Consider the following 20,800-nt stretch of genomic DNA (forward strand, 5'->3'; position numbering starts at 1 on the left):
TAGAATATGACGAAACAAATTGCACTGAGCTGAACAAAGCCGGAGTGAAGAGAGTCTGACGAAAAAATAATGTTGTGAACAATTTTCGTATTCCATCGAAATAAAAGTCTGCCGCCGGAGAGAAAAATCGCATTGACGATGGGGAGCAATCAGTGACTTCTATTCGATTTTCCTCGCTCTTATTTACTTTATATGTAGGAATTCAATTTGCATATAAAATCCACATACAGCGTGTACCTATGTCTTAATTTGAATCGTGAACAGCATTAATTTGGCTGGGATTTTCGTGGAACGTTGACTTTCCCGCCATTTTCTTCCTTTATTCCAATTCACCCCTCTCTATATAATGTGTGTTTACTCAAAATGGTGACTTGATTGGATTTGCAACTTCCGCTCTGTTCGCCGAGGTCACAGTTTAAAGGGGAATTTTATATAAACTCTAGAAAAAAAAACCTAATGGAAGCTCATACTGATTGAATTTTTCCAGCGAGTAACTATTTGTTCAATCCCATGTTTTATCTTTTTAATCTGCGTTTATTTATAGGCAGACAAGCAGATGATAAGAATTTCCAACAGAAACAGATATTGATTCGATTATTCCAACTAATTAAAAATTCAAAGATCACAAAGAAATGACAATTGCAAATGATGTTTTTAAACTTTCATTCGCTAGATTCATTTAGCGTCTCACGTTATTCTATATACCAAATTTGATATAAGTTTTCCTATAGGTTTGATGAATATTTTCTCTAATATCTACATTAAGATGCCCTATTATATGGCCGAAAAACTTTACACCCCCAGTATTAATTGCAATTTGTGTATCTCTGAAAGTTGAAAATTTTTAATGGAGCGTTGAGCAGAAGTGTAAAAGTTTTAATTGACTTTTTCTCAGATTTTCTCAGATCTCCCCAGAGAGAGCTTTCTCTCAAGTTCATCTTCTGCACTTCATCCCTAAAACACCCGCCGCTCATCTCTCCATAATTATTCATCCAATGGAAATTGCATGTTAATCTTGCAACAGACATTCTGATTATATTCCACCACCTTAGCGGTTGTTCGGGCTATTTGATTCGGAATTGTGGTCTCTCAGCTGCACTCTTTCGGAGCATCAGCAGGAGATAATTCTTCGGCACACAAGCGATGGTGCAGACAGATTTCAGCTCAATCGAAATGCAATTGGCACTTTCCTCTGCTGCACTCTAATTGCCAGTGTCTGCGTGTACAGGGTTAATGAAGTGGGGCAACATTGGGGCGGAAGTCGGTGTGCACAAAAGGTGGGGTTCGCTCACCTGGAGAATTCTGCATTCCGCAATCGACATCACTTCGTGGCAAGTTGGATGCATTCGACATAGTCGAGTTAACTGCATAATTCGCTCCTGCTGCTTGTTGAATTTGCGACGTGGTGGTGACCACCCTCTGGACCGTGTACAGCACAGAGGGCACATTCTGCGGTGCCGCCTGCTGCTGCGGAGCCTGGGAGGGTGGCGTGGGCGACACAACGGACGTGTGATCCAGTTCCGTTGACGCTGGCACAGGCGTTGTTGGTATTGCGTAGAATTCGTCGCGACATCGCTCCCTCATGTACTCCCCGAAGAAGATCCTGGATCTGCGGGGGATCAGCAAAAATACGGCCATGAGAATGAGGAGAAAGTGACACATACACACTGTCTGTATACATGAATTATATGGCGGAAAGTGATTGTATCTCATGTCACAAGAAATACTTTCAGCATGAAATGGGATTATGTTAACCACCCACGCCCACCCATGTGCAACACAATCTAATCATTTCACTTGTAAATCATCAATTGCTCCCGCTCAGTGTCACACCGCCCGTGTGTGTCTTCTGTTTGACCTGTCAATGCCAATGATTTATACATTCCAGAGGAAGCTGTTGGAGAGCTTTACATTTTCGCCCATAGAACGGAAATGCAGAGGCCACAGCCAGAGCAACAACATCGAAAGACATCCACACAAAAAGTCACTTGTACATGCTTCCATTAAGCAGATGAGATGTAATTCATGTTCGACATTATGCCCGTGTTGTACTATCTACTTTAAAGCCGAATAACAGGGAATTTCAAGAAGAAAAAAATTACTGCTTGGCATTAAGAGTGATTTCCAGGAAGAGAGTAATGTGCGTACATAGGAATTCCATATATAGTCAAGCGAATTAATTTACATTATGAAAATTTTAAAGCTTCTTACGTAAATACACCGCTTTGGTCCTGTTTTCCCTTTCAAATTTTTCCACACAGTATTCCAGGAAAGGTCAAATTGCTACGCAAGATATGCGAAAGTACACAGAAATAAAATAAAAAATAATTTTTCAAATACGACTTCCTAAAAACTTTTCATGACAACATAATTAGGGCGGCTTATGTGAATAATAAAAGAAAATTATAAGCCTTAATGAAGAACCAAAGTAACTATTGAATATTTCGATAAGTAAATCTTATTCAAGTATGTATAGATAATTAATATTTGTGTTTCAACTAATATCAATTTCCCAATTTGTAGCAGAGAAATTAGATTATAAATGATTATGTATGCATATTTAATTAAGAGATTTCCGCAGGGAATCCTCAGTAATTCCTTTGGAATTTCGCCTTATTTCACTTAAGTCCCCAGCTAAAAAGCGGCTGATGGTGCCAGACAGAGGAAATCTCATCTAGCAAGAGCAGCCATACGTTAATGGCTTTCGAATTGATTTATACCCTCACCCAGGGTTGAAAGACGAAGAGCGCCGAGACAAAAGTCATAAAGTTTTCTAAAAGCATCCTTGCATTTTAACGTACACTTTATATCATTCCACTCACTATACTCTTATTCTTCCCTCTGTCATCCCAACTCTCAATGCAATAAGCAGTCGCACTACAACTTTTCAACTGTAGCACGTCTCCTTTTTCCTCCTTCTCGAGGCCAATGTTAAGGGATGGAATATGTTTTTCCTTATTTTGCTCCTCATATTTTCCTTTTATGTTGCAGCACGACAGCGTTGAAGTCTCACCACCCCAAAATCATAATCCTACAAATGGTGTATATATTTCTCGTGAAGAGAATCTCCAGGAATCCCCTACTATTGAGATGGACTGTTATGCTCTGCAGTCCTACCCGAGAATGTTTCTCTGAAAGCTCCACATAAATTGCATGGATCCCGAGAAATATTCCCTAAAATATAATTCTCAATTTCACCGTATAATTCTAATTTCATGTAATCTAAAGATTTATACCAATTCATATCGATACAACATCATTTCATCATTTTAGCAGGAAATGTGAAGATCAATTTAAATAAAGGAATCATTGGGATTTCCGACTACATAAATTTGCACCTTGTTTCCGACCGACAGATCTAATTATTTATGTCCATATATCTTGTAATGACATTATATTAACGACTCTCGTGTGAGGACCTATGGCCCTCCATATATAGCAATGGAGAGCTATTGAATCTCGTACGGCAGCCGAAATATTTTAAATGTGGCCATGTACACATATTCCGTTGATTAGGATAATATATTAGAAGTTAATTGGAAGATGGGGATGACCAAATTGGGTTACTTGTTCATGTGATTAGCTAGTAACGAGGGCACACTTACTTGGTGTGGTTTTGTCATCATGAGCACCACAATTCACAGTCCCATTTGGTGCGCGTGAAAGTGGCACTAAATTCATTAACTCGACTCTAGAGAATGTGGCCGCTCGATTTCCTGGAGACACCCATTCGCCCCGAAATCCACCCAATGCCTCCTCATCAACTCATGGGGCCACACACATTTGGGGACGAGGCTCAACGCTCAGTAACCCTGAAATCCTCAAGAGTATCGTGGTAGTCGGTGTGGCAGTGTGGGGCGTCTTTTCGGAATTCAATGCAGTAACTTTGGGGACACATCGCCCGTCGTCCCAATTGGTATTCTGCAGGGACAAAAGGAGGCGCACCTTTTCTGCTTATAACCGTGTGCATTTACGCCAATGCCGTGGATGCCTTTCGTCCCAGCACTTTGGCGAACTTTCCTCGTGACATCACTTCCAGCTTTTAATATGTGTGCGACAGTGAAATTTATGAGCGTGTCCCATCCAGTGCACATACGTCCATAAAAACGAAATTAAATTTTTTTCGTCTCACAGAATCCTATATCCAGGATGAATTTCACTGAGCACCCGTCGCGACAGTATATTTCTATATTTTTGCCAGAACAGAGATTGTCTTGTGCCACCTCTGGACCTGTGTGTCCTTTCAACCACGATGCCAAAACTAGGGGAAAAGTCTGTGTTTCGCGGTGAACCACAAAAGGCAGTTCACCACATCATTGTCGCTGTCGTTGTCATCGGACAACAGCAGCAGAAATGCCACAATGTTTTGTGGTTTGCTGTTAGTTTCAACTACTTTCTCATAGCTCTCTGGAAAACACCCTGAATAACTCGCCCGCACACCGGGTCTTTTTCATTTTACAAAGGCCATTCGACTGTCTGCAGCAGAGGTATCATCAATGTCGAAAGCTCTAGCTTGAGATTGAGGCCATTCACGAGACACAATTGCTATAGTGTGCAACAAACAGAGACAAATAATGGTTTTGATCACCAACATCCGCTCTGACAAGCAATATTGCATGCTTCTCAGCCTTGACAGAAAGGATTCCTCGTCACACTCAACTCCCCTATCAATATTGAGAGTGGATTAGACACCATGTAATTCTGGAATTATTCCAATTAAGCACGAGATATAATGGCAGTCTTTGATAGAGAGAAATTAATTATCTATTCACCAAATATGGTTTTAAGCGATTTTCTAAGAAACAAATGCAAATCAAATGAGAATTCAGGGATCAAAGATACATTTCAGTCATCCTTTAATTCCAGTTAAGGGAAAATTACTGGAATTATAATCAACATATAATTATTTTTTAAGAGCTCTGGGTATTTAATTCCATATCAACGATGAATAACTCTGACTTATTATAATACAAATATAGCAAAATACATTTTATAATTCTGTATTGAATACGCAAATTCATCGCCATAGATATGTACATATATGTATGTATATAAGACGAAGAAGAGCTGTGTATTGAGGATTAGTGAGGCATTATTAAATACAAATTGGATGTTTTAATAAACTTTTCTGCTCGCCTCTCGCGCATTCTGCCAGCATAAACATCACTAATTAATGTTGAAGTTATTTTTCCATGAGGATTATCGTCCTTTGTGTTTTGCATATAAATTTTCATGGTGGTTTCCTGCCTCCACCCACCAGGGAAACCGCACAAATTTGAATATAACCTCCTTTTTCCCCGAGTTACACTGGAAATTACAAATACACGCTCACCTTTAACCATCAGCGCCACTGTATTTTACAATAAAGTGTTCACATTTCGTTCCAACATTTAATATTTCTCAGACACACGCAAAAGTATCGATTTTCTGTTGAAACTTTAATTATGATTTAATTTAGCTGAAAGATATTTCATTTATCTTGTGCTCAACTCGCAATATCCTTCACCAATTCACTCCAGAGAGAATGATGCTTTCTTCCATATCCCGCTCTGTGTGTTTCCATCCCTTTATACCCACTACTCTTCTATACACCTTTTCCACGGCGCAACCCAAACAATTTTGCCATCTCATACCATCACATATTCCCACTCCAGAGTCTGCAGAAGCGCTCACGTAAAATCATAAATTAACCCATACCGAAAAGGTGAAACACTGCGAGTGGAGCGAACATAGCAGGATTTACCGGAAGAAAAGGAAGAACTTTACATGAGCTCCTTTAAATTTTAATCATTTTTGGTTTCATGCAATTTATATAACCAATGCATTCTGAATTCACGTTTCTATGGTGAACTCAATTCATCTTCCACAGATTGAAAAATATCCTCAATCTCATTTCACCTGCGGGCATCCAGAGAGTACAAGAATGGAAATTAACTTCGAATGAGACCCACTCCTTTTCACTCACTCTCCCATTCCACACTCGTTTTCCCGCCCTCAATTCCATAAAGCACATTAAATTGAAGAATATCATTTCAAATATCATGCATCCTAACTTTATGAACGCGCGGTATATTAAAGTAATTTCCTACTTTTTCTCAATTCCGGAAAACCATTCTAGCGAAGTGAATAATGGGATGTAAAAGGAAATTATCCAAATTAATGTAACTCCACCGAATATTCAACATGCTATATGCTTTTCCCAAAGGTTGCTGCTTGCTATCTGTGCCAGCAATTGGTCTGGATGTTGGGTTGTATTTCTAAAACAAATCTCACAAATATACACGATCAATACTGCAAAATATCACTGTGCAGATTGCTTGTTGTTTTCCTCGGCAAAATTTGAATAATTGCCAAGAAGAGTGAAGCAGCACGAGATAATCTGTATTGGTGTTGATTCGATTTTTACGACATCCTAAGCAATTTGTCGTATTTGGGTGATCCAATCTTGATAGCACAAAACACCCCTTGACTTATCCATTTTGCCTGACCTACTTTCATAGCTCATATTATCATCATATTTTATCTCACAAGTGGGGTTCTTTTTTCGACTCATCGCTAAATTTCTGTCCTAACATCGTCCATATTATTACTCCAATGTGAAACCCTTGTTTGATTTTGCAACGCACAACCAAATAACGAACAATAATAATTCTGCTCAGCAAAACATTGACTAAAAAGCAATCTAAATCCTCTTTATTACATTTGTAAATAATCCCCTACTTTCGCGACTGTCAACTTGCCCTTGGTAATAGAATTTCCCAAATTGTATTCCAATTGTGCCGGAGAGATGGTTGGGAAAAAAGACAACCAAAGATGAATTGGAAACTTTTCACCACCACAATTTGCCGTCTCACTCCATTTTCAACCCCACAGAGCGACATTTTCACCCATCGAAGGAAGGATATATCACTGGTGGGATATCGAAAACACTTGAAACTTCTTGTTTATCACTTCTCGTCAGTTGCTTTTGTCATAAATTCACTTTTAGCCGTGCTCTTGGCTGAGAAAACCCCCAGAAAATCATGTCACCCCACCTCATCGCCCTAATACAATATTCTAATTTCATCACAATTCCTCAAGCGAGTGTAAGAAAGTTTTACCCTTCATTTTACACTTTTACGCATGATAGAAGTGGAAGATGTTTTGTCATTACTTTGCCATCGCACGGTAAATATCTTTTAAAAACAGATGAGAGAGAATTAAGGGATTCAATTTGACCTTCAGATCAATGGTGCCATGAATCACTTTGCCATCTTCGTCCTTCCTAAACACACAGTGACTCAAAAAGATTGTTTACAAGTATGACGAATTTTACAAAAGACTCGAAAATCCTTCATTCTACAGATATTACTCATTTTCTTCCATAATAATAATCTTTTATTTTATTGTTTTTAAAGATTGTATATTGACGACTTTTTGTCATGCAATTTAATACTTTATTATATAATGTAATTCCCAAAATTGGAACAAAAGTCAAAAACATTGTACATTAATATCAAAGCGATCCACCGCAAACATTCATGGTTTACCCCACATTACATTTCAATGGCGGTATTGGAGGAATATTCAATCCCAAGATTGCCAAAAGGTTAAAGAGATACACGAATATTTTTTGGTGAACCCATAAATCATTCGGTGTGGAGCGGTGTGTGACTTAAAAATTGATTCTCCCCGAAAATCGGCCAAAGTACAATTTGTTCTGAGTTCCACATGGAAAAGATAGGGGAGTGCGTTTTCCGGGGGTGGTGTTTTGTGTGTGTGGTTGGGTATGAATAATCGATTTGAGGGCACTCTACCATCCCCAAAATTATTTGGATGAGTGGGTGGTACACAAATGTATTCCACACAGATTCCCCCGAATCACTATTTTGAGAGTGCGGAACCTCCATTATGTACACGAGGTTTAGCATTCACGCACGTTCTGGATATTCGAGCAGGGAGAGATAGAGGATGAAAGCTGATGTGGTCGGAATCAAAAGCCCGAATGCTCACAGTATGAAACAACACACAACATAGGAGAAAGAGCTTTTTGTGCCCTTTATCCATCACAACTATTGTAAATCTGTTATTCATTAAAGTTGCAATTAAATCCGTAACAACTAGGCTGGAAGCTAATACACATATATTATTTGAAAGCTGAGGTTTTGCGGTATTAACCATCACCAATATCCTCATGAGATATAAAGATAATACTTCATTGAGAGGCGTAAAACACTTAAATTAATAATTGGTTCTTGAATCTAGTTTCTTCGGATGGTATTAATTTTTCAAACGACTCTTGCTTCTATTTTATGCAGTATATTCGTGAAGTGATATAAAGAGATTAATTTACTGTTTATGATCTCCTTTTCAGTCACTACACACAGAGGACACAATTGAGGACAGGGAGAGAGTATACCCTTTTCAATTAGGGTTTCCTTTTGAGTTGTGGGAAAAAGACGTGAAAGACCTAAAGTTCCACTCATGCTTCAGATGTCTCTTTAAAAATTGCAATGAAATGGAAAAATGGCACAAATCAAAAGAACCCCTTTTCCTCTGGTGATTCTTTATGCAAAGCTCCCTCATTTGTGCTATCGTCGGGTCTCACTTTCAGTCAATTCACTGGGGATGAATTTCATCCCTTTCATGATTCCACTACTTTTCTATAGCTCTCCTCCATTCTCTCACTTTGTGTCTCCCCAGCTGAGGCCATTAAGAAAGTTGTAGGCAGAGAAATGTAGCTCATTCCCAACCCATCTAAGTAGCGAAAAGAACGGGATGGCTTCAATATATACAATATTGATAAGTTGCCAAAGGGTTTCATCGTTCCGTGTGGTTTACAAAAGAGCTTTTCGGTGTGCGCCCAGCCAGATGAAGATTGCATAGCATCCATAAAAGATTAACATCTCCGTTTCCTATTCGACGCGGATATCCTCCACCACTTTTGGTCACCCATCTCGCCTCACCCATTGTATTCACCCTCCGTTTTACACTTTTCGACAATCCATTTTGCTCACACCGACCAGACTAGTTGTACCATGGTATTTGGAGAGAGAGTTTTTAAGCTCAATAGCTCCTCTACAAGGGATTCCGAGAAGAGTACTAATTTAACAACTGTACGGAACTTTTCTTAAAGCATGCAATTGTATTATATCACTTAATATACACTACATTGATTCCATTGAGTCCGCGATAAATTGCCAACGTATGTTGACTTTTCCCTTTTCAATAATGATTTATAAATATGATGAAAAAATGCAGTTGACTGTACGAAAAAATTGATTTACGCTTGGTGTAAAGGAACAGTAATTGCTCGACATGAATAAAGCCCTTCGCATTTGACAATGAAACTTTAACATAACTCTCTCCTTCTCTGTATTTGTGTGTCGCAATGAATCGAATAATGGAACTTTGTCACTTTTGAGCTGTGACAGAAGTATATATATGGTTCATGTACAACTTTCTTTTTCCACCATCGTGTCACCCCCAGCACCTTACACAGCATTGTAACGACACCGTTCGCTCATTTATTATACACATTTTCCAACCCCATTATCCCCAACTCCACGTCACCCGTATCAATGTGAACACCCACGGCATGTGTAATAATTTCGCATATGAATTCCACTCTCCATCTCTCAACATCGAGAGAGAGAGAAAGACGAGCGGCCTGTGAATAGGAGCGTTTTTGAAGAATTTCACGAGCCGAGGCAGAGAAAATACTTTGAAAAAGAAAGAAATGCAGAAAATTTGCATTATTCTTTCTCGTCATATTTGTGTGACATATTCTAGGGGTGGGGAGAAAAACGTTCATACCTTCATGTCATATTATGCGTGCCAGTTTGAAGGAAAATTCTTTGCCTTCTTATGCATAAAATATAATCTAAGCATTCCACACATCAAACCTTATATGTATACCATGATGTGAAAAACAATGTTCTCTAATTATTCTTTACTACGAATTTGGACTGATTTTTTTTTTTATAAAACTATTATTTCCCGAACAATCTGTTACTTGAACTAAATAATTTCCAAATATTCACTAATGTAGTGATGAGTTAATTGCCTAACAAACTGGAAGCAGTTACATTATATGTAGGTCACACAGGTTAAGTTGAATAGACTGTTCCGAATAGCATGACGCAGAGGAGAAACCCAGTCACAAGGGTGTTGAGTTCTGCAAGAAAATATTACACTCACTCCCCCGAAGATGGGATAAAAGACAGCCAGAGAGGAACTATATAGATAAACAGCAAGGGTTGACTAGGTCACATATAATCATGAATTGGGATCGATTGTTCACGATATAGTGAGGAAAATTTAATAAATTAATATATACATATATGCGATGTGCTCAAGGGTTTATACAGCTACTCCACTATAAGTATGTACATATGTATATAATCCAAGTGAAGAGCAAAAGACAAAAGATGACAGACTACCCGCCATTTCAGTTCCTTATGTAACCAAACTTTCCTCATATATATATGTATAAAATGTTATGTTACAAAATTCGCATGTAGTGTATGTATCACATAGTTCTATGTTGCCATTTGATCCATCTTACGTAGTTCATCCACTTGTTCGCAATTTTATTTTATCGAAATGCCAGCATAACAAGAGGGAGACGGAGAAGGGAGAGTATAAAGAATAAGATCGTTGAATAACACTATCCCGCCACTTTATCAAATATGTAACACCCCGCAGAAATTTATCCCAGAAAAGTATCCTCTTTGTGCTGAATTATTAACAGGCATTGCCACAATCAAGCAAAATTGTATACATACATAGACACCGTCTTACACACAATTTCTCTTGGAAGGTGTTTTATCACATCGTCACATACATTGAGGACCCCTTTTCTTCACCCACCCCATCGCTCTCGCGTCTCTCACCTCATGCTAACGCGTAAGGTGCGCGTTTGTAGCTGCAAAGTACATATCAAAGCACTACTTCGCGTGCCAATCAAAGCTGTTTAGCGCAAAATTACATACTAGTTAACCCACAACCATTATATCGAGAGATGCTTCATCACACTTTGATATATAGTTACACACATAGTCATGAATCTCCCCTATTTGCCAACACTCTTTTTCACTGAGAAGTCGAAACTTGTCACGCCATTTCTCACTGCCAGCATAACTCAGCGAATGACAACTTTTCAGTCTGAATATTTCAAATGCAAAGGTGAATCAGAAAGTTATTATAAATTAAATACATTCTCCTGTGAATTTTCAGAATCATTTATACTCCATTCAAATGGATGCTAAGAGTGTAATTGTGAGAAATTCATTTTGAAACTTCATGAACCATATAAAATTCAATTTTGCGTCCATCACAGATAAAGTTCATTCACAAAGCAAATCAGTTGCTTAATACAAGAAATATATTTTCAGTTGCAATCTTGTGCACATTTTGAATGAAAATCCGAATGCATTTTTATTTAAAATATCCAAGCGATACATACAAACGGAAGGCTTTGTCAAGTGGTTTGTGAAGGAAAACACTATGGAGAAATGTTGAATTTATTCTCTGGCACTGACAACTGGCAGAGTAAACGTTAATCCCCAACTTAGGCCTATATATGATCTTATCCTGACTGCACTTGTATACAGAAAGTTCATCTCAATTTCCATGTGAAAATATTGATTTATGCAAGTGCATGGCGAAGAAATGAATAATAACAGCGAATTTAATAATATCGCCCAACTTTTTTGACTAAACAGTGAAAAAATACAGCCTAAAGGGGATTTTTCGATGAAACTTCCTTTCATTCACTCCACTTTTTAGCGCCAATTACAGTTGCCAGTCAAAGTTTGGGAGTAAAGAGTAAACTTCGTCAGTAAACTTATGAATCTGTGTGCTTTCGTGAGTATATAAACATTTCCTATATATACAATCTCACATGACAATATATGAGAATCTGGGGTTATTACATTTGCTTTCATATCAATTCAAACTCTAAACTTGTTAGTCTTCTATCTCAATAAAAACTAATTGTGCTTCCTTTCCGGAGAGATGCTTGATGATTTTACATGGCTGCCGGCAAAATTAATCAAGGAAGTCCCGAACATGAAATTCTGCAGATTCCCTTCGGATGTGTTTAAAGTTTGCCCTATGTGATTTTTTCCCCAACGTGACATCTTGGACGAAAGGGAAGAATGAAAGTGATAATGACACGGGTTTGAATATCTGACATGCAAATTATTCTGATTGATATTGAGACTTTTGAATCTCCAGAGGAACATTTCAACTCTGATAAGCAAATTTGCCTTTGTATGCTCATAAAATTGTAACTCGTGATGAGATGCTGTTTATTTAATTAACGATAGACGAGATATCTAAATCCTTTTACAAACGTTTGCATAATACTTAGCAGTGTATTATATATGTACATATACACATACAAGAGAGAATGAAATATTCCATCTTTTGAAGATTTTTCATGCAGATGGATTCTTAAGAAATCCCCAGCATTCCTGACGAGTTTTTGCAAAGGAACTTGTGAATATGAGCATTCTTTCAACTTAGGAATATTTTAAATAATTATACTACAAAACTGCGGATGAATATTCACACAAAAAGCCAGAAAGCAACGAATTCTTCGACGCTTTTAAATCATATTTTGAGAATTTCCATACATTTTCGGACAAAGGGAAAATATCTCGTGTCATTTATTAAGTCTATTTTTGTTCTATGTTTTATGTATCCTGTTTTCGTGATAGAAAATGCTATCGATTAGTCGATCAGTGTAATGCTTCTCAATTTTTCCCCCTCAGTTGGGAAATTGAGAGACACGTGTTATGTATAAATATATGTGTATAAAACAACGCACGAGTTTTAATTAGTTCAAAATACATCGGAAAATTGAAAAGCATCGACATGAGTATACTTATCACATTTCGCAAATGTGATTAGATCCCAATTGAAATCGGCATATCAGCATGAATTAGTTCGCTTTGTGCTCTTTGATGTTGTGATATTAATTCATTTATCAAAATGGGATATCTGTGTTGAGTGTTGCGCAAATTTAATCGAGAGGTTATTAGCTTAGTGAGAGTTTTTTTTTCAGGGGCACAGAATCGAGAGACACTCACTGATATTCGGATGTGACCTGCGGAGAGTACTTGCGGTTGTGCGTCTGCACCACGTTGATGTAGTTTCCTGAGTTGATCGGCTGCTGCTGCTGTTGCGTCTTCGTCTTGGCCACCACCATCTCCCCGCCGGACGGCTGTGGCGTCGGCGGTCCATGACAGTAGCTTTTGGCGGTGATGCTGGTGGGATCCATAGAATCCATTGTGGCTCATAAATCCACTCCAAGGGCGAATGCCATATTCACCCTCTCACTGTGACTGACCTTTTTTCCTTCTTCTCATGCACGTAACTCTATGAACTTGACTTTAGCTGTGATCACTATCTCTAAACTCTCAGATTGTAGCACTTCAGGGAGATTACATACAATTGGATACTTTTACAAGATTACACTACAAATGACTAAGGACTTATGCGCTAGGTTGCCTAACCGCCTCTATTCTTGCCTCTACGCGGATCTCAACTGAAACTCTCTTCGTCGCTTAACCTAGGGCCGAATGTCTCTTTGCGCCTCAGCACAGGGAAGCGTCGTGAGGCATCACACTCTTCACAGGATCATCGATATTCCACGAGAACGCTCCACCAGGCACCTCCACGGCAGCGCCCACAGAGCTTTTTTGACTCCGGCGCAACTGACACCGAGATATTCCACATAATAATTAATAATTCTCGCCTCTCCTATTCATGGGTCACACTGAGAGGCGAGGATGGATGAGGCGGAGGCTGAAAAACCTCACCTTGGCTTAATTCTGCCTCACCTCCTATGTACTTGGACACAATTCTGCCCCACTTTGACACTCTCTCGCCTATGTGCTTTTTTCTGCCAAACTTCCTCCTCGGCCTATGTACACTGACACAGAATTAAGCTCTTCTCGGCACACCGGAAATAGGACAACGACGACGCAATTTTCACAAGTAGCTGGCCATATGGGCGCTTTAGAGCTTTGCAGCCATAATCAGGGTAATATTTGTGGTGCTTTCATTTTCTCATCGATTTTCCACGGCCCAACTCTCGAGCCTCTGACGACACAGGCCTCTCCGCCCAAAGCACTCCACTCACGCACTTTCGCCCCAAACACGCACGAACACACCGCAAAATTCACTCAGCTAATCACGATTCTCCCACGGAGAGACTCACATAGCATTTCACGGCTTTTCCATCCCAATGCAGTGCACGAAAACCGAGAAGAGCCCTCAAAAGCCAGAGCTTCGATGAGCGGAAATGGAAATTGGCCCACAGTTCACAGAGTCACACCGAAAGTCGAGCTTTCTCCGCCCGAGAAAAGCTCCTCAGCAGTGGCCAAGAGGAGAAAAAAAACCGTGTAAATATGGGTCTTCAGTCTCTGTTTTTCTCAACACTGGAAATTTTCACATCCGCCTTTCCACCATTTCTCTCTTCAGCACTTTTCTCCCGTTTACCACCAACTAAAGTGTCTCTGTGCCCCACTTCACGCACGTCACGCACTGTTCTCTCGGTGAAAGGCGAAGAAAATGGTGCCTCCTGTTCGACGGTGAGGCAGCAAAAGTGGATGTGAAATTTTTCACTGGAAAACTCTACCCTTAACAGTTGTCAAAACAGGCAGCCATTTCCCACTTTTCACTCAACACCCCCACACATACACTTGCGACTGACTTTTCCCCGTGTTTTTGGACGAATAATTGCGGAAAATTGGGGAGAAAGAGGAAATTTATGGCACAACTGGCAACTTTGCCCGAAAAATATCCTTTCTAGAAGTCTCATACTGTCAGGAATGTTCGAAAGTTCTGCGCATGGTTGTCTCTTTTACTCATATGAGTTTTCCCAATGAGCTCAAGTCGCTCCTCAACGTGCGGAGGAAATCTTTTGGTTAAAATAGGCTTTTTCAAGAATAAATTGTGGTCCTTAATTTCATGAATAATTTTTTTTACACAATATGCTAGAAATTGAGAGAGAATAAAATAACGGCCGTGCTTTTTTATTTCTGCTCTTATCCAAGACACACTGACTGCAAAACTGCTAGAAATGTGGAAATAAAAAGTCACGCGCGTACCAAGAAAAATTAGTGTTGTTACTGCAAATAGTAATCGTATTAGGAAATATTCAGAGCTTTACCTGTATGAACACTCTGCGGATTAAAATTATCTAAATCAAGTAGATTCTTTGGTAGATTAATTTTACGGAAATATGAAATAGCTATCAAACAGTGAACTCTCCCACTGGGTTGTGGAACGATTTGTGGACCTGGAACATGTCAAAAAGCATCAGGGAAAAATACTAAAATTTCACGTGTAAATACTTTGCGAAAAAAGACGTGAATCCCGTGAAATTGTGCAAAAATGAAGACCAGATTCAATACATATGATATTGTGTGCATTGTCACGGAGCTGCAGAAGTGAGTATAGCGGAAATGGGGCGAACAGTTGAGGGAGTATTTCACAACTAATGGCAATTGCCATTGCAGGCTCATCGGGATGAGGGTGAATCAAATCTACGACATTGACAACAGGACTTACCTCATCCGACTGCAGCGGACGGAGGAGAAGGTGGTGCTTCTGCTGGAGTCCGGCAACAGACTCCACACGACAGCCTTCGAGTGGCCCAAGAATGTGGCTCCGTCCGGATTCACCATGAAGCTGAGGAAACATCTGAAGAACAAACGCCTCGAGAGCCTGACTCAAGTGGGCTGCGACCGAATTGTGAATCTGCAGTTCGGGACAGGAGAGGCAGCTTACCACGTAATCCTCGAGCTCTACGACCGCGGTAATGTGCTGCTTTGCGACTACGAAATGACCATCCTCAATGTGCTGCGGCCTCACGCCGAAGGCGAGGAGGTGCGATTTGTTGTCCGGGAAAAGTACCCTCTCCAGAGAGCCAAACAGAACACAGGGCCAATCAGTGAGGCGGCTATCCGGGAGGGAATAGAGAACGCCCAGGCGGGCACTGCGCTCAGGAATGTTCTAAATCCCCTTCTCAACTGTGGCCCGTCCGTGATCGACCACGTGCTGCTCAAGAGGGATCTTCTGGCGTGCAAGGTTCGCGGAAAGAAGGCCGAGGAAGGCGAACAACCGGCAGAGACGGGAAAGAAGCGGAAGCAGAAGCAGAAAGATACTGCGAAGTACGGAAGCAAGGAATTTTCACTAGATAGCGATATGACGAATTTAATGGAGGCTGTCGTGGAGGCTCAGGAGATGATGGAGAAGGCCTCCAGTGCGCCCTCGAAGGGCTTTGTCATCCAGAAAGAAGAAAAGCGACCCACGCAGAGTGGAGAGGAAGAATCCTTCTTCGTCAACGTCGAGTATCATCCTTTTCCGTTCCAGCAATTCAATGATCGTCCATGCAAAGAGTTTGAGTCTTTCGATGCGTCTGTGGATGAGTTTCACTCCACGCTCGAGGGCCAGAAGATTGATCTGAAGGCCATGCAACAGGAGCGAGACGCCATGAAGAAGCTCACCAACGTGCGCACAGATCACGCGAAGAGACTAGAAGAGCTCACAAAGAATCAATTGGTAGACAGGGACAGGGCGGAGCTCATCACTCGCAATCAGGAGCTCGTGGACAAGGCCATCTATGTCATCCAGTCAGCACTGGCGAATCAATTAGCCTGGCCGGAGATCCAGGAAATGGTTAAGACTGCTCAAGCCGAACAAAATCCAGTGGCGCTTATAATTAAACAGCTGAAATTGGAGGTGAACAGCATCTCACTGCAACTCTCGGATCCGTATTCCAATCTCGAGGAGGACTCTGATGAGGAAGGTAAATTGGCTAATTAACAATTGACAATGAAGACTTTCCACAATCTTATCAATTTATGCTTTCAGATAACGACGATGAAGACAGAGAAAGGCTGGAACCAATGGTCGTGGATGTCGATTTGTGTCTCTCAGCCTTCGCCAATGCCCGGAAATACTACGATCAGAAGAGGATCGCCGCTCGGAAGGAGCAAAAGACTATCGAGTCATCGGGAAAAGCCTTGAAATCCGCCGAGAGACGCACACATCAGACTCTGAAGGAGGTGAAGACAATGACCAACATTTCTAAGGCGCGCAAAGTTTACTGGTTCGAGAAGTTCTACTGGTTTATCAGCTCGGAGAACTATCTGGTCATCGGTGGACGTGATCAGCAGCAGAACGAGATGATTGTGAAGCGATACATGCGGCCAACGGACATTTACGTTCACGCTGAGATTCAGGGTGCTTCGAGTGTGGTGATCAGGAATCCCAGTGGCAATGAAGTTCCTCCCAAGACACTCCTGGAAGCGGGCACAATGGCGATCTCGTACAGCGTCGCGTGGGATGCCAAAGTGGTGACGAGCGCTTACTGGGTGAAGAGCGATCAGGTGAGCAAGACAGCACCGACGGGAGAATATCTGGGCACGGGAAGCTTCATGATACGCGGCAAGAAGAACTTCCTGCCGCCTTGCCAACTGGTGCTGGGCATGAGTTTCATGTTCCGCTTGGAGGATAGCTCAGTGGAGAGGCACAGAGGGGAGCGCAGAGTGCGTCAATTTGGCGAGGATGACGATGGATCGCTGAGTCGTCAAACGTCCGTGGACACGGAGAAGTTGTCAACTGTGTCGGAGGAAGTGGAGATTGATCTGGAGAAGGATGACGATGAAAATGGGAAGTCTTCTTCGGATTCCGATGATGAGTCTGGTGTGAAATATCCTGATACTCATGTAAAGATTGACCACGACACCGGCAGAGTGACTCTCAAGTCGGACGCGCTGATGGAGCGTCTCACGTCGATTGAGGAGAAGCCGGAGAACACTATCTATCTCGGTGATGACAAGCCCTACATCATTCCGGCCGATCCGAGGCCGTCGAAGAAGAAGCAGCAGAAGAAGAAAGGCAAAGAGCCAATAATTGAGGAGCAGCCGGAGAGCAAGACGCAGTCTGATGAGGAGGACAGCAGAGGCGATGGCAAACTGGGTCAAATGAAGCGTGGCCAGAAGGGGAAACTGAAGAAGATGAAGAAGTACAAGGATCAGGATGAGGACGAGCGCAAGCAGCGGATGGAAATTCTCAAGTCTGACGGTCGCGGAGCCAAGGAGAAGAAGAAGAAGGCACAAGAGGAGGAACTGAAGAAGTTCAACAGACGCAACGTGGCGGCGAGGAAGCCTCGAGAGCCAGTGGAAGGTGAAGAATTGGATGAAACTCCAGCAGCAGCCGATGTGGACATGCTGGACTTCCTCACAGGTGCTCCAGTGGAGGAGGATGAGCTCTTGTTCGCCGTTCCGGTGATTGCACCGTATCAAACTCTGCACAATTACAAGTGAGTACATGAGTATGTCGATGATGTGCCTCTTTAAGTGCTCAATTGACGATAATTCTCTCTCTCCAGATTCAAGGTGAAATTGACTCCAGGAACCGGAAGACGCGGCAAAGCGTCAAAGATGGCTGTAATGATCTTCCAGAAGGACAAGAACTGCACCAATAGAGAAAAGGACTTGCTCAGGAGTGTGAAGGAAGAGATGATAGCCCGGAATATTCCTGGAAAAGTGAAACTCTCGGCGCCGCAGCTGCAGAAGTTTAAGAAATAAGCCTCACTGTCGGTCACGCAAGTTAATTTTGCCCTCAAATGATGTACTTTGGTTGAATTATATTTCTTCATTATTTGCCTATCATGCGCTTTTTTCCCTTCTCCAGTCCAGCATGCTGATGTAATCAAGAATTTAGGCATGGAAATTGATTGTTTTGAATCGCAACGGACACATAGGAAAGGATATAGATAGAAACCGCAATTCGACTACTTTCAGGCAAATTTCGCGTGAACACGCATAGAATCTATCACGACATCGCTCGCATGGCCTTCCAATTGTGCCTCAAGTGCGAAATATCAAATTAATGTGAATTACGATTTTTTGCCATCGATTCGTCGTTGGGAGGGGAAGACGTTCAAATGGACAAGGTCGTTTTGTGCTTCGTAATCATCGTTACCCCTCCGCGGCGAACAGTAAGCGACTGATTCTCTGAGCGGTGACACGTGCATAGGAGATTCTCCGGCTCTTCGGGACTCTTCTGGGCAGTAAAATAGGCCACAGTGTGAAACAATGCACAGGTGGGAGGGACAATGAGCGACCGAGTGCAGGTGAAAGTGCTGTTTTTCGCAAAGTGCCGCGAAATCGCTGGAGTGTCGAGTGTTTTGTATTGCGTACCGCCCAGAGTTGATCGTCATCTTCTTGTAGATGAGATTTGCGATAAGTTCGGATTTGGAAACATCCGAGAGAATCTGATTGTGGCAATCAACGAGCAGTACTGCTCAGCTGAGGCAGGAGGAGTTCTGGAGATAAAAGAGGGAGACGAGATCGCCCTGATCCCACCAATTTCCGGAGGATAAATTGTAAAGTGAAGCAACGGCTGCAGCTCATCGGGATGGACTTCCTGAAGTTGACAAAGGAGAGGCTGAATGTGGGTGACGTGAGTGATCTCGTGGCGAATGAGGGCTGTGGAGCGATTTCCCTCTTTGTCGGCACCACTCGAGACAACTTTGAAGATAAGAAGGTGCACTTGGAGAGGTTTTACGCCGATCTTGGAAGATAATTGATAACTTACGCATTTCTCTCGCAGGTCGTCTCGTTGGAGTACGAAGCCTACGAACCGATGGCCCTGAAGACAATGAAGAAGATTTGCCAGGATATTCGCTCGCGCTGGCCTCAAGCCAGGAATATCGCAATTCACCACCGCCTTGGCGAGGTGGCGGTCAAGGAGGCGAGCGTGGTGATCGCCATCAGTTCGCCACATCGCAAGGATGGCATCGAGGCCACGGCGTTCGCCATTGAGGAGCTGAAGAAGCAGGTGCCGATCTGGAAGAAGGAGCAGTACGACCAGGCTCAAGGTATATGGAAGGAGAACAGGGAGTGCGGCTGGTCGAGTGATGTCGCGAAGTGCAATGGCAATAGCTTGCCTTACCAAGTGGGGCATGAATCTTAGGAATTCCCGTGCAATTTGTCTGTGAAGAGGTCATTAAATGATACTTTCCTCACACAATGTCTCTCTCTCCGCTTCCAGTCAAGCCTAGAAAGCGCCCGGCGGGAAAGCTCGATTTCCGCGAGTGTCCTGTTGTCGGTGTCGATGTGCCCAAGCATTTGGTGCAGATTAACACAGATCACGAAGAGATTCAGCGTCGCATCGGCATGTTTATCGAGCGAAAGCGAGAAGAGATCAATACGAGCAATGTGGAGGATTTTATCGAAGGAGACGTTTCGGAATCATCGGCTCGCGTGAAGTGTGCACTCTTTCGGGTTAAGGACTCCAAAGGACACTTGCAAGGTATCTAAATCGCTATAGTTTACTAATGATGGTAAATTGTATGTGATTGTCTTTTAGTTCGTCGCGTGAAGAATGAACACGGACCGCAAACTTTACGCGAGAACTATAAAAATGTCTTCAACAAGCTTCAAGAGCGCGCCTCTGATGGAGGCTCACCTTCTAAAAGTGATAATCTGCGCAGAGATTTCGGGATTAGCGAGCGCTTGACAAGCATGGAAAGTCACTTGAAGGTCTCTTCATCTTCTGAGAGTTCTGAGAGCAAGAAAATGTCTGAGTGTGTTTTTGAGCGCATCAAGGCACTGGAGAACAGAATACTATACCTGGAGTCCATTTCACCTGAGTACATACACTTCCTGGAGAGGCCGGCCAAGAAGTCAGGAACAGTTCGCGAAGGAGTGAGAAAGAGAAAATACTCAATTCAATGTATTGACGATTTTATCAATGAACTCGAGGAAACATGAATGTTTCGTGAAACACTGAT

General features: G+C 41.8%; 4 protein-coding genes across 4 annotated transcripts in view; 3 read left to right on the top strand and 1 right to left on the bottom strand.

Moving 5' to 3' along the window:
- Positions 1–14,487, bottom strand: part of LOC132258275 (FERM domain-containing protein 8) — a 46,123-nt gene extending 31,636 nt beyond the window's left edge. The window contains exons 1-2 of the mRNA XM_059755500.1: positions 13,077–14,487; positions 1,293–1,609 (exon numbers count right to left, since the gene is read on the bottom strand). Coding sequence (XP_059611483.1) covers positions 1,293–1,609; positions 13,077–13,276 — 517 coding nt within the window. The 5' untranslated portion in view covers positions 13,277–14,487. The remainder of the gene's footprint in view (positions 1–1,292; positions 1,610–13,076) is intronic.
- A 785-nt stretch (positions 14,488–15,272) lies between these two features.
- LOC132257641 (ribosome quality control complex subunit NEMF homolog) lies at positions 15,273–18,674 on the top strand. The gene is made up of 4 exons (XM_059754629.1): positions 15,273–15,443; positions 15,513–16,804; positions 16,870–18,322; positions 18,392–18,674. Exons 1-4 carry the CDS (start codon positions 15,388–15,390, stop codon positions 18,588–18,590), a joined length of 3,000 nt encoding a protein of 999 aa, XP_059610612.1. The 5' UTR covers positions 15,273–15,387; the 3' UTR covers positions 18,591–18,674.
- Positions 18,675–18,834: 160 nt separating this feature from the next.
- On the top strand, positions 18,835–19,387 carry LOC132257644 (molybdopterin synthase sulfur carrier subunit). The gene has a single exon (XM_059754631.1). The coding sequence runs from the start codon at positions 19,121–19,123 to the stop codon at positions 19,385–19,387; it is 267 nt and encodes an 88-aa protein (XP_059610614.1). The 5' UTR covers positions 18,835–19,120.
- Positions 19,388–19,422: 35 nt separating this feature from the next.
- LOC132257643 (molybdopterin synthase catalytic subunit) lies at positions 19,423–20,792 on the top strand. The gene is made up of 4 exons (XM_059754630.1): positions 19,423–19,551; positions 19,618–19,885; positions 20,059–20,319; positions 20,377–20,792. Exons 1-4 carry the CDS (start codon positions 19,423–19,425, stop codon positions 20,778–20,780), a joined length of 1,062 nt encoding a protein of 353 aa, XP_059610613.1. The 3' UTR covers positions 20,781–20,792.
- Positions 20,793–20,800: the final 8 nt, after the last annotated feature.

This window comes from Phlebotomus argentipes, unplaced genomic scaffold (assembly GCF_947086385.1).
Source record: "Phlebotomus argentipes unplaced genomic scaffold, Phlebotomus argentipes genome assembly scaffold_4, whole genome shotgun sequence".
In the NCBI taxonomy this organism is placed as follows: domain Eukaryota; kingdom Metazoa; phylum Arthropoda; class Insecta; order Diptera; family Psychodidae; genus Phlebotomus; species Phlebotomus argentipes.

What these genes read in the sequence shown, in the direction of transcription:
- LOC132257641 (XM_059754629.1), top strand. Translation starts at nt 15,388, where the DNA reads ATGAAGACCAGATTCAATACATATGATATTGTGTGCATTGTCACGGAG. An exon ending in ATTGTCACGGAGCTGCAGAA is followed by an intron (nt 15,444 to 15,512) that starts GTGAGTATAGCG and finishes TTGCCATTGCAG; the next exon opens with GCTCATCGGGATGAGGGTGA. An exon ending in CAAACTCTGCACAATTACAA is followed by an intron (nt 18,323 to 18,391) that starts GTGAGTACATGA and finishes CTCTCTCTCCAG; the next exon opens with ATTCAAGGTGAAATTGACTC.
- LOC132257644 (XM_059754631.1), top strand. Translation starts at nt 19,121, where the DNA reads ATGAGCGACCGAGTGCAGGTGAAAGTGCTGTTTTTCGCAAAGTGCCGC.
- LOC132257643 (XM_059754630.1), top strand. Translation starts at nt 19,423, where the DNA reads ATGGACTTCCTGAAGTTGACAAAGGAGAGGCTGAATGTGGGTGACGTG. An exon ending in ACAACTTTGAAGATAAGAAG is followed by an intron (nt 19,552 to 19,617) that starts GTGCACTTGGAG and finishes TTTCTCTCGCAG; the next exon opens with GTCGTCTCGTTGGAGTACGA. An exon ending in GCAGTACGACCAGGCTCAAG is followed by an intron (nt 19,886 to 20,058) that starts GTATATGGAAGG and finishes CTCCGCTTCCAG; the next exon opens with TCAAGCCTAGAAAGCGCCCG.